Source organism: Phascolarctos cinereus, unplaced genomic scaffold, assembly GCF_003287225.1.
Source record: "Phascolarctos cinereus isolate Bilbo 61053 unplaced genomic scaffold, phaCin_HiC Scaffold_4;HRSCAF=312, whole genome shotgun sequence".
In the NCBI taxonomy this organism is placed as follows: domain Eukaryota; kingdom Metazoa; phylum Chordata; class Mammalia; order Diprotodontia; family Phascolarctidae; genus Phascolarctos; species Phascolarctos cinereus.
In genome coordinates, this window is record NW_027555847.1 from 321,363,201 (window position 1) to 321,376,877 (window position 13,677).

Consider the following 13,677-nt stretch of genomic DNA (forward strand, 5'->3'; position numbering starts at 1 on the left):
AAGCTCATCAGGCTGTTGGAAAATTCAGATTACATCAGCTCACTTCCATCCTCCTGGAAAAAGGTATTATGGCATAATGGGCCTTGGAATCTGGAAGACCCTGATTCATAGTCTTGCCTCTGACAAATACTGGCTGTGCAAGCGTGGACACCCACTTATCTTTTCAGTGCTCCAGGCAACTCTTTATGATTGCAAGTTATAGATACCAGTCGATTTCCATGTGGAGAATTTCCACACTGGGAATTCTTTGTACCAATGAAATCACAGGTCCAGTTTTTTTTTTAATTCTTCTGGAACCTCTCATCTTTACATGATTTTTCACACCCTCAAGTTCTTTCAGAAATCTAGAATGTCATTCATCAAATCCTAGAGACTTGGGGTCATTTGAAGCAGCTTTCACTATCCTTTTATCTAGCATGGGCTTCAATTCTCTTAACCATAGTTGTTTTATGCTTTCCAGGGTGAAGACCTTCTTTGAATCAGAATCAACATGAGTTGGATTCTGTCTTCTCTCTGTGTTCAATTAATATTCAATCACCAGACGGTATTGCTTAAGCCATCCAAAATCATAATCGACTCTTTATCAGTGCTCCATTATACTTTAACTTATTTCATAACTCCGAGGACCAGCAATTTCCTTTATTGTGGGTTCTAATACAGACCCCAAACTCCCCATGACTTAGTAATTAGTTTTAGAGAATTATGGCCAAAAATTAACATCCTACAGCCAACTGGTAAAGAGCGTCTTTGACTTAATTAGGTGGGTTCTTGGACAAAAGACATGCTGTCCATAATCAGACCTATCCTTGAATCATTCCTGACTTGGTAGGACCTTCCAGAGCTCCATTAACTTAACCTTTGAGAATCTATGGCCATCCCCATAGCCTAGTGAAGCATTAAAGTGAGACTTTAGCAGAAAATTCTGCTTGCCTTTGGAAGAAAAGACTTATTTTCCTAATTATTAAATTCCTATAATAAAATCACATTATGTCATTCCTGTTAGAACTAGAACTAACTTTAATATCAGGTAAAGCTAGCTCTAGTGAGAACATAAATAAAACAACAAGAAATGAATATTTAATAGCTATATATATATATGTAAAGTATTAGAATTTCAGACCTCTGACCCCCAGGCCCTGAAAGCTTTTTCCATTCTTAAGGCATTCATTGCATAAGTCCCAAAATTGTCAATTCCTTCCTCTTGGCCTGCTTCCATGATGGCCCCATAGAGTGTGGCAGAGTCTTCTTGTCTGTGGTAGAGCTCCCAGCCCAGTTCACCTGAAATAAACCCAACGTTATCATGCAGTCATCATGGGATAACAAAGGTCATCGATTCTGACATACATTAGCTAGAAATCCATAAAACAAGGGGAGAGAATCTACTTATGCAATAAGGGTATGCTGTTGACTTTCTAAAAAGCACGTTTCAGCCAAACTACTACAAAACCTGATTCCAAAGCATTCCTGGCACACTGATTCACTTAGACTAGATGCTAATTCATATGTGTGTGTGTGTGTGTGTGTGTGTGTGTGTGTATACACATATATATCTACTACTCCACCTAGCTGCCCTTACCATATATATATATATATATACACACACACACACATACACACACACACATATATACATAAATGTATGTACGTATGTATGTATGTACATATGCATGTATGTGTGTATGTATGTATGTGTGTATGCACGTATATGGTAGGGGCAGCTAGGTAGAGTAGTGGATAGAGTGCTGGGTGTGTGGTTTGTCCTTTGTTCTCAAAGAGTACCATGACATTAGGGAGGTGATGCCATGATTTGCAAGTGAATTGGATTTAAGTGAGGGAGAGCTGTGGAAAGATACCGGCCTCATTTTCCCCTTCAGAGCCATCTGGGTCCAATGGCTAGATATAGATCAGGACAACTGGAAACGGGCCAGCAAAGTGCTGGGTCTGGAGTTAGGAAGACTCATGTTCCTGAGTTCAAATCTGGTCTCAGACACTTACTAGCTGTATGACCTTGGGCATATTGATGTTTGCCTCAGTTTCCTCATCTGTAAAATGAGTTGGAGAAGGAAATGACAAACCACTCCAGTTTCTTTGCTAAGAAAACCCCAAATGAGGTCATGAAGAGTCAGACACAAATGAAAACAACTCAACAACAACAAATATAGTGATGCCCTTCTCTAACTATCACACAGATATAGGTGCGATTCCAATGCCTTGAAACTAGTTTATAATGATCTTTAACTGCTTTTTGTATCATAACAATCTTTCTAACACAGAGAGTATCAAATGGATAATTAGTAACAAGGTTGTTGTTTAAGTATTTTCAAATTTTAGCTTTCCCTGAAAGACTGGTATAATAGGAAAAGTGCTGAATTTTGAGTCAGGAAGACCCAAGTTTAAATATTGCCTATGATGTCTCTCTGAGCCTCAGTTTCCTGATCTGTAAACTGGGGATAATAATTCCTATAGTAACTTACCTTTTATGATTGGTTATCAAGCTAAAATGAGGTAATGTACAACACGAATGCCAAATATTATCAAGATCTTCCTTTAAATTAATTCTCTATCAGAGTTGTGGATTGTCTGAATGCTTTCGTTGCCTCATTTTCACTGCTATCTGAGCACTTCTTTTCTGCACTGCTTATGAACAGTCTCTACCAATGAAGGGAAATGAGCAGAAGAGTACATTTTCCTGTTTGATTGTCATCCTGATCATTTGTGGGTGGATGGGCAGGGGTAAGGACTACTAGGAAGCTGAAGTGATGTATCTATTTAATATTTCCTGGGTCAACCTCCTGCTATGCAGCCAGTATCTATTTCCCCCAAATTGTCCACACCTTGAAGGAATCAAAGAAATGGGAATTTTGAGATAATCGCCTCAGGGGATTAGGGTACTCTAAGTGAGAGAGGTCATATCAGATGACAAGTGATGGAGGGACTTTAAAAAGGGATAATACTACATACTTCTTTCTATCTAAGGCTACCCTCTAACTCAGGAAATTCAGAGTTCAGAGCTAGCAGAGTTCAAGCAGTTGCTGTGGACCTGGTGGTCTGGTTGACAAAGATCCCAAAAGCCAGAGAGAGAAGTCATGAAATTTTGGGTGCCTTCAAAGGAAGATGCTGACTCCCTTCCCTGGGATAGCTGGCTGATATCTTGGATAACAGCCTCACCTAGTCAGAGTTTAGGAGCTGAGAACAGTAATTACTAGAAACAGGTAATGAGTTGATTTCTCCTTCAATCAAATCAATCAATTGACAAGCAGTTTTAAGTACCCACCATTATGTGGAAGGTATTGGAGATACAAAGATGAATGCAAAATAGTCCCTACCCTTAAGAAGTTTACATTTTATCCTTCCCCTGTGACTTCAGTGGTGGTGGCGGGTAAGTGGGGAGACATTGGGTGTGTTTACCCTCCACCCCAAAAAAAAGGTTTTGAATGACCTGTAGATAATTAAATATAGATGAGAAGGGGGGGAGGGTTGAACATTCAGATCTTATTAGGATAAACTATAGCTCCAACGGAGTTTTAAACTTTTAATTTCTCTACTATAAAGGGACTCTAGTTTGGCACTGAAAGAGAAAAATTTGGGAATCAAAGCAAATCCCTTGCATGCTTACAAAGTTATTTCAACTGGTAGCTCAAGGCTTGGAGGGCCATCTAGTGGCTTACGGTAGAAATGAACTGGAGTAGCTCCAGTTCAGAGCCCCTCCTAGTGTTCCAGGCAGACAACACTCCAAATAGCTATCAGTCACATTCCCATTTTCCCTTTGGAGTCAATATAAAGCATATGCCCCTATGTGTATGTGGAAAATCCCTCTTACGGCTAAAATCAGGTTTGGTGACTAGCTGTGCATTTAAATTATCCATATTTTCTGTTTCTTACCACCCTGAATAATTAAGAATCGGTAATATTGTAGCTTTTGATGACAGTCATAGCAGAGGCACCAAGAAATCTTTCCACATGGATAATATTGTATACACACTTATATAGATTTTTTTCCCACATATGTTGCCTCATTTGATCCTCACAACAACTGATCTATGAATTGCAGTACAAGTATTATTATCCCCATTTTACAGATGAGGAAACTGAGGCTGCTTAGAAACACTAAGGGACTTGCACGAAGTCCCACAGCTACTACATAGCTGGCTTAGGACTCAAGCCCAGGCTTTGTGACTCCAAATCCATTTTCCTTTCCATTATACATCATTGCTTCTAGGAGATATTTGAAAGGTTTAGAACAAGAGGTTCTTAACCCTTTTGTGGTATGGATCCTTTTGGCATGGATCACCTTTCTGGTGAAGCCTATGAATTCCTTCTTAAAATATTTTTAAATAGAATTACAAAGAAAACTGACTATATTGAAATAAAGATGTCATTTTCTATTATTTACTTTCATGAGCCCCCTGAAATGTCCATGGACCCCAGTTTAAGAACTCCAGAGAACAGTTCCACAGCACAGGAGGAGATCATCTCTAGCATTCTGAGATGAAGGGGCACCCTCACATGTAGAGCACACCATCCCTCCCCTATATAACCACAGTCCTAAAGCCATCTGCCTCTCCCATTCTTCCTTTATCTTTTGAACTGGTGATGAAATATTGGCCTGGGGAATCAAAAGAACATTTATGGCAGACAAAATGTTAGCATCTAGAATTACGATAAAATTTGGGTGAGAGGAATAGCTGTGTTGGATGCCCATCTAAGAGAGATTTTATGTGTGTGCACATGTGCGTGTGTGTATGTATGTATATATATATATATACATGTACATATATTATAATGCATACATATTCATACATATGTCTATGGAGAAAGATGACAGATACTATCATCCCATCAGATTCCATAAGATTTTAATTAATATGACCAGGTTGGTCCCAAACTCTCACCTGTATAGGATATCCTAATAGCAGTAACAGGAATATTAGAAACTGTTAAAGGCTTAGATTGGAGGAATTTGAATGCATCGTTACTAAGATCAGCAGAGGCCAGTTTCTGAAGAACCTTTCTTGCTGATGGCCCTGCTACTCCAAGGACTCCAAGGTCATCTGTAATATTTTCAATCTCAACATCATAGCCACCTTTCAAAATTTCTTCTTCAATCCATCTGTATTTTGAAGAGTAGACATTTTGTTAAAAATCTTTCCTGGGCAAAGGATTTCACAATTTATTTTCTTGAGGCTTTATTTAGAGACTAAAGATATTAAAAACAGTAAGAATTCTGATTAATGCAATGACTAATCACAATTCCAGAGAGCTGAACAGACATTTAGGCGCAGCTAGGTGGCGCAGTGGATAGACTGCCTGGCCTGAAGTCAGGAAGACTCATGTTCCTGAGTTCAAATCTGGCCTCAGACACTAGCTGTGTGACCCCTAGCAAGTCGATTCACACTGTTTGCCTCAGTTTCCTCATGTGTAAAATGAGCTAGAGAAGGAAACAGCAAACTACTCTATTATTTCTGCCAAGAAAACCCTAACTGGGGTCACAAAGAGTCAGACACAATTGAAATTGATGAACAAACAACAATGAATATTTCCTGACAGAGAGATGATGGACTCAAGATGCAGAATAAGACATACATTTTCAGACACAGCCAATGGGAGAATTTGTTTTGGTTGACTATGCATATTTCTTATAAGGGTTTTTTTATTTAATAGGGGGGTAGGTGGGCAGGCAGGGAAGAGGCTGGTGAGAGAGAAAATAAATGCTTACTAGTTAAAAATAATTAAAAGACATAATCGATTCCCCAAAAGATGATGTATGCTGTTCCTATCCCTAAACCCCACTCTCGAAAATCAAGGATGAGGAAATTGAACAGGTCCTGCCCCATGCCACCTCAGGATAGCTGTCCTACCTCTACTAGAGGCTCTTGTACAGCCCTGCCTCACTTAAATCCAATTCACTTGCAAGTCAAGACATCATCCCCCTGATGTCATTGAGAGCCTCTTTGAGAGCAAAGGACAAATAACAATAGTCTACTCTGCTGTTCAACTCAAGTTCCAAAGAACTTAAAAACTTGGAAATGACTATACTGTAATGGAACAGGTTTTAGACTGAAAATAAGAGGCCTGAGTTCTGAACTTGGTTCTGCCACTGTGTGAATTTGAGTAATCTACTGCTTTCTGAGCCTCAGTTTCCTCACCTGTAAAATGGGGATAATAATAACAGTAATACCCATATTACAGAGTTGTTGTGAAGATTAAATTGAGACAATGCACGTAAAACATTTTATAAAGTGCTAAATGTGTCAGTTATTATTATTAACCTGGATAAATGATCAGAAATAATAGCCAAAGAATAGCTGACATATAACTCTTTATAGTTTATTCTTATAAAGCACTTTACATACCCTACTACATTTATTCCTCACAATGATGTGTGGTAACTGGCAAGTATCAGTATCCCATTTTACAGATGAGTTTCAGAAAAGTAAAGTGATTTGCTCAAGATACACAGGAAACAAATATTAGAACCAGGAATTAAGCCCAGGATTTAGATTTTAAATTCTGTGTTCTTTCCATCATGCCACAGCTGCCTCCTTGAATTGCACAGGTGCCAATGCAGAAAAGTACCACGCAAGGGGAAAAGTCAAACTACTCACATGCAAAATGAGAACTGAAAGGCTATACAAAAATATGTGTGTTTCTTTTTTGGGTGCTAGGTAGAGTTAGGTAGTCAGAAAGACCTGAGCTCAAATGCAGCCCTAGACACTAGCTGTGTGACCCTGTTTGCCTCAGTTTCCTTATCTGTAAGTGAGCTAGAGAAGGAAATGGCAAACCACTGTAGTATCTTTGCCAAGAAAACCCCAAAAAGAGGTCATGAAGAGTTGGACGTAATTGAAAATGTCTCAACAACAACAATTTCTCTTTAAGGAAATCTACTATACAAAAAGGTGGCACAGCAGCTATGTGCCATAGTGGGTAGAACACCGGGCCTGGAGTCAGGAAAACCAGAGTTCAAATCCAGCCTCCAGTATCTTTGCCAAGAAAACCCCAAATGCGGTTACAAAGAGTCAGACACAACCAAACTATTAAACAACAATATACAAAAACTCATGCTTACAAGACAAATAGAGTACGTGATAATTATTTATAGTATTAATCATTCCACCAAAAATTGAGAATGAATCACCTTAAATAGTGATTTCTTAAACATGATTTTTTTTCAAAATTTCATTTTAAACTCAAATTTCCAGAAAGCTCCCTTCAACAAAATGAGGTTTTCACCACTACTTCAAGTCACTGATGCTTCTTGGAATCAAATGCATAATTGCTCTGGCCCTGGTAACAGCGCTATAAAAACTTCAAAGACTTCTCATTTCCAGGAGCTTCTAGTGTTTTGTTGAATATCTCTGTAGGGATTACTTTGTAGCTATGAAATGATCTGCTGATCCGAATATATAAAGGAAACAAAAGCTAAAGGGAATTGCTATCTATTTTCCTTCTCAAGATCATTATGTATTCTGCATATAGATACTAATAGCTAGTGTGTACTCTGTGGGGCTTTTGAATTTTCTGTCCTGAGATGTTGATCTTCTCTACATAGAACTAACCTGTGACGGTCCCCTTGATCTTAGATATGTCTCGTCAGAACACATGATCTTACAGTTTCACAACAGCAAAGCATGCTGGGTGAGGACAAGGCCATGCTATGAAAAGAGACACTTACTGCAAGATAATAGAATTCATCTATCAGAATAAAGGTCTGGCCTTTACACTAAAAGGCCAACAATTTAAATTTACCACTGGACGAAGAGAAAATGACATACAAAGGGAACACAGTAGTTTAGAATAATAAGAATAATAAGAATAATAACAATATCTCATATTTATGTAGTGCTTTAAACTTCACATAGTGCTTTACACGTGTTATCTTATTTGATCCTCACAACAAATCCTTTGAGGAAGGTGCTATCATAACCCTCATATTGTTTTTGTTCAGTTGTTTTTCACTCATGTCCGGCTCTTCCTGACCTTATTTGGGGTTTTCTTGGCAGAGACACTGGAATGATTTGCCATTTCTTTCTCCAGCTCATTTTACAGAGGAGAAAACTGAGGCAAATGGGGTAAAGTGACTAGTCCAGGGTCACACAGCTAGTAAGTGTCTGAGGCCAGTTTTGAACTCAGGAAGATGAGACTTCCTGACGCCAGGCGCTGAGCTCTATCTATTGCAACACCTAGCTGCCTGCTATGCTCATTTTACAGATGAGTAAACAGACATTTGATCTGAAACTAACAGACTAGTTACTCAACTGTAACTAACAACCAGTCTTAGACTAACAGCTAGATGGAAAGACTGTTAGTCTCAGAAGATTTAAGCGACTTGTCCAGGTAGAATTCCAACCCAGCTCTTCCTGACTTCCTGGCTCTAGACATTACAATACACTTCTTACACTTAACTTGGTATATTTTCTTATAGGAGGAAAAGAATTCCAAGACTCAGTCATTTCTTTTTGACTGTTGTGTTCCCTTCCATTTTTTGTTCATATAGGGTAGACTCATTCTTGCATCCCCATTGCCCAGCACACTGCCTGGAACCCCACAGGTTGATAGAAATGCTTGTTGATTAATTTGTTTCTTTTTAAAATAAATCCAGGAGGGACATATTAAGAAATAAAGGTAATGAAAAGGCAAAAGAGATCAATACATTTAAAAGTATAAAATAAAAGTCAAAGAAATTTAGAAATAGTAGGTAAAGAATGAATTCTATTCATGCAAGCTTGAGTAGTTGTTACAGTTGTGTTCGACTCTTCATGCATCCATCTGGGCTTTTCTTGGCAAAGATACTAGAGTGGTTTTGCCATTTCCTTCTCCAGCTCATTTTACAGATGAGGAAACTGAGGAAAATAGTGTTAAGTGATTTGCCCAGGGCCTCATACAGCTAGTATCTGAGGCCAGATTTGAACTCGAGAAGATGAATCTTCTTAACTCCAGGCCTAGCACTCTATCCATTGAAACATCTAGCTGCCCCCATTGAATCCATAATTATCTTATGAAAATAATACTTGCCTCAGGTCGTGAAGCTCTGACCCAGAACCAGTTATCAGTAAGAACTCCCCTGGAGATTGCTGGCAGACGGTCAACTCAGCATAAACTCTGCCCTTTGGTGTCAACATGTGACTTATATTTGTAAAACCCACCTACAACAAAGAAATGCATAATTACCTCTGGGTAAAAAGGGGAAAAAAAACCTTCTATGTTTTCCTGGTACAAAATACAAGCAAAATGTTTAGTCACTGATTAAAAGGCCTTTAATGTATTCACATATGCTAACTAATATGACTTTGGATCATAATTTTTATGTGTTAAACCTGACTCAGAAAAGATTAATTTCAAAATTGTTCTCTTAGGTGATTGTTTTTAAATAGTTCACTCTCTCCAGTTAGTCTGCAGTTCTAAACATCCAGATTATTACTAGTCAATGCTGTGCTCAAGTTCTTGACATCATTTCCCCTCTAATATATTGCAAAGTCCTTGAGGACACAGAACAATAGCATTCATTTTTGCATCTTCCCAAGGTGTAGTATATTCCATACAGTAGAAGTGATCTAGAATGGCATATTGCATATGGTAAGTATTTGATGAATGAATGAATGAGTGAATGAATGAATGAATGAGTAAATTAATGATTAAACAGAGTAGGTCCTTTGAGTAAGTCCCTTGATAATACCACAAGTATACTCTTCCTTTAAGAAAATTTCACTGGTTATATAAAAATTTGAATACATAAAAGAGATGAAACTTATGGTATAAGCTAAAGGGAATTGCTATCTGTTTTCCTTCTCAAGATCATTATATGTACTAAAATAATTTATTTTTGTTGTAATTTGTCTTTGGAGGCAGTCAGGTGGCAGAGAGCATAGAGCACTGGGCCTAGAGTCAGGAAGGTCTGAGTTTAAAGGTGGCCTCACTTACTAGCTGTATGAAGCTGAGCAAGTCCCTTAACCCCCTTTGTCTCACTTTCCTCATCTGTAAAATGAGCTAGAGAAGGAAATGACAAACTACTCCAACATCTTTGCCAAGAAAATCCCCAAAAAAGGGGAATGCAAAGAGTCATTCATGACTGAAACAACTGAACAGCAACAAAAACTTTGTCTTTCCAGAAAAAATAGTGAAAGGCTGAAGGATCCTAGAGGCCACTACCCCTGAACCTTGTATCCTCATATTCTTATTTACCTTTGGAACGACATTTGCAAAGAGGTGATCCAACAGTTTAAGAGAATCTTTGCCTCTGACTTTAAACTTGCCAAATGGGGATAGGTCAATCACCCCCACTCTTTGCATAACTTGTTGATACTCTAAGCCCACTGGCTGGAACCAGTTTGTACGTTGGAAGCTTGGCCTGAAACACAGTTTTGAGTATCATAAGACAGCTGCTACTCCATTTTATAGAATCACAGAACAAAAGGATTTTTACAACCTGCTTTTTTCTATGTTGTTTAAATTCCATCCAGGAAAAAAAAACCCAACAATAACATTCTCTGGGATCTAACATCTAGAATGGAATGCAGAAATGATCTAGTTTAACAGATAAGAAGCCTGAGAGGGGCAAGCTAGGTGGTACAGTGGATAGAGCACCAGCCCTGGAGGCAGGAGGACCTGAGTTCAAATCCAGCCTCAGATACTATCTAAGGCACTCTGGGCAAGTCACTTACCCTCTACAGCCTTCAAAAACAACAACAGAAAAGAGAACTGAGACCCAGTGACTTGCCCATGATTCCTACATGTAGGAATCATCAGAAGCGGGGGTTGAACCAAAGTTCCCTGACTCCCAGGGCCAAAGGACTTTTTTTTTTCCATTTTACGCTGCTGCATCATCAAATTACAGCTTGCAAATCATTCATGTGAGATGGACTCTAGCCTCTTTTTAGTTACTCCTGTGTAACTTTTATCCACGTAGCAATGAATGGGTGAAATATTAATTCATTTGACTAGAAAAAGAGACAGAACATAAGGACTGCCGGAGCTGGAAGGGAGCTTGGAGGTCGTCTAGCCCTTGTTTCAGAGACAAGACAGCTGAGGCCCAAAGGGATGGTCAGTTAGTGGCCTGGCTCCCAAGCTGGTATTCTTTCCCTTATGTCGTGCACTTGGACTGCCTCCAAATGGAGGGGAGTGGGGTTCAGCTTCCTAGCAAAGTGCCGCAGCTGGGAAACAAGTGGTACTCTGAGAACTAAAATGTGGGAATGGAGTGGGGCTGGCATTCACCTAGAGCACTCAGGAACCAGATAAAACAAACGAAACTGTTTTACCCTCAGGATGATCGGTGTTGGCAGTCTACACAGACTAAAATCAATGAATAATGGCCCACTTTGCTCTGCGCTGAGTAGACCTCTACTTCATGTAGAAATGGAAGCTTCATAAAACAACTAAAATGAGGCTGCAGATAAAGCTAATGAGCTACTTGATTTGCTATTTTCTTTTGGACTATAAACTCAGAAAAAGCACATGTGAATTTAGTAAACTCCTCCCCCTCCCCAGTTATAAAGTTCTTCCCATGTGGAAACCCCTCTATCATACAGCTGGTTAACTTTCTTGGGTTTTTGCCTGGGGCACTGAGAGGATACGGACAGCCAGTGGCACTAGGGATAATGCCCTGGGCCTGGAGTCAAAAAGGCCTGAGTTCAAATCTGGCCTCAGACTTTTACCAGCTGTGTGACCCTAGGCAAGTCACTCAACCCTTTTGCCTCAGTTTCCTCATCTGTAAAAATGAGATGAAGAGGAAATAGCAAACCACTCTATCACCTTTGCCAACAAAACCCCAAATGGGGTCACACAGGGTCAGACGCAACTGAATAACAGCTGAGAGGAGAAGTGACTGGCCCAGCATCACAAAATTAGTCTGTGTCCCAACAGGCAGGACTTGAACCCAGGTCTTCTTGACTCTCAGGCCAGCCCTCTGACCATTAGGCCTTACTAACTTTCATTGACAAACATAATTGGGATTGATAAAGTGTGATGACTATGCCTTATAGCATTTTAGAAGAATAAAATAATTGTTTGAAAGGTATACTTTATCTTAACAGAAAGGGCATGGTTGATGATCTCTCCTCTCATTCCAGAAAGGATCTGCCTTCTGCTTTCCCATGCAGAACCCAATATGGGAGGCTTTTGTGATGTTTATGAGTCCCTGGATGCACATCACTACATATCATGGGTGCTTTCAGTGCGGCACCTCTAGTCGGCTCCAGAGGCAGTTCTCAGTGCCTCCTTGGGATTTTGCATGAGACCAGAGAAAACCCTGGAGAAGCACCCTTATTGTGGAATGGGGATTTCTCTGGTCTTTTGGGTACTGCCTAATGCTATTTAGGTCTGAGAATGCCTGGGAAAGCCCAAAGGGTCCTCGGGGCCAGACCATAGCTAAGGTTCTAAATCTCCCTCTTAATCCCCCAAAGGTTCTCATAGCAAACAGTAGAGCTGATAAATGCCCTAAAACAAAACAGGATTTGCTCCAAGTGACCCAGTGAAGGGGAAGAGAAAGGGAGAAGGTTGGCATACTGGTTCAATCCTGATTTCCTTCCATTTCAAAGCAGACAATTTGCACTATGGTAACAACAACACTGTGGTTTGAATCATACTTATATCCAGGCTCATGTCCAGGCTTGTAAAACCAATGTGGCTGCTCCCATCCTGCATGAAAGCCCATGGAGCATTTAGAATTAAGGATATTGTAAAGCCCACTGATTCTTTTAGTAGGTCTCCCAGCAAACCTTTCTTCTTTAGGGTAACCCACTGGAAAGGTGAAAGAAAAAAAAAGTGAACACATACTAAATATCATCTAGACAGGAATGTAAAATATATTTACAAGGTTCCCCAAATACATTTCTTATTTTTAAAAATCCAGAAGCAATGACTATGCATTGCAGGGTTAAATGAAGAAATGCTGAAATCCCTACTTAGCCTCATCCCTGCAAAAAGCCATGAATCCACTTAGGATCTTAAATAAATACAATTTTAATTTGGTTTTATCAAGTGTGCAAACAAAACATTATTCAAAATGTCTGTGTTATGTTTTTGAAAAGATGTGCTTTCTAGAGATCTATAAAAGTCAACCAGATGGTGACTACTGCAAACCCTCTTATGGGACCCTTTACCAATATTGTTGAATCCATAAGACTCTCTCGCTTTGGCCTCTGTATACTGAGTTGTTGTCCATTTTCCATAACGATTGGGATCCAGTTCAATCAGGTCAAAAGGAGGTTCTCCACCAAGGATCCAATCACTGAGATATTTCCCTATCCCACCAGCATGGATGATCCCATATCTTAAAAAAAAAAAAAGAGATAAAACATCCTAATACAAAAACATCTATTAGGATTTTTTTCAGTAAAGTCAGAAATGATAAGAGACATTTAATGTGTTTACCAATATTTGCATCAGTGTGTAAGGGGGTCTTTAGAACATCGCATTTTTTATTTAAAAGTCTCCATATTGTCATAAATCTTTTCCTCTAAAAAAAGAATTTTAAAGAATCCAGATTCAACTACCTGTCTGAGAGAGACCTTGTTTGCCTCCCCACTGTCAAGAGACAGCAGACTGTTCTGGATGTTCCTTTTAGAGGGGAAAAAAGTGAAGATCAAAGCAAGAAACAGAAAACAACGAAAGTTAAACAAGCAGACAATAACTGTGATCTCACTGGTCCTCCGGAGCCAAGCTTGATTATAATGAGTCAGAGGA

The 13,677-nt window shown here is 39.3% G+C and overlaps 1 protein-coding gene across 1 annotated transcript in view; it reads right to left on the minus strand.

The window, feature by feature from the left end:
- Positions 1–13,677, minus strand: part of DMGDH (dimethylglycine dehydrogenase) — a 103,974-nt gene that overhangs the window by 45,028 nt on the left and 45,269 nt on the right. Inside the window, exons 8-13 of the mRNA XM_020998451.2 lie at positions 13,095–13,264; positions 12,579–12,732; positions 10,180–10,345; positions 9,013–9,143; positions 4,893–5,110; positions 1,121–1,278 (exon numbers count right to left, since the gene is read on the minus strand). Of these exons, the coding sequence (XP_020854110.1) occupies positions 1,121–1,278; positions 4,893–5,110; positions 9,013–9,143; positions 10,180–10,345; positions 12,579–12,732; positions 13,095–13,264 (997 nt within the window). The remainder of the gene's footprint in view (positions 1–1,120; positions 1,279–4,892; positions 5,111–9,012; positions 9,144–10,179; positions 10,346–12,578; positions 12,733–13,094; positions 13,265–13,677) is intronic.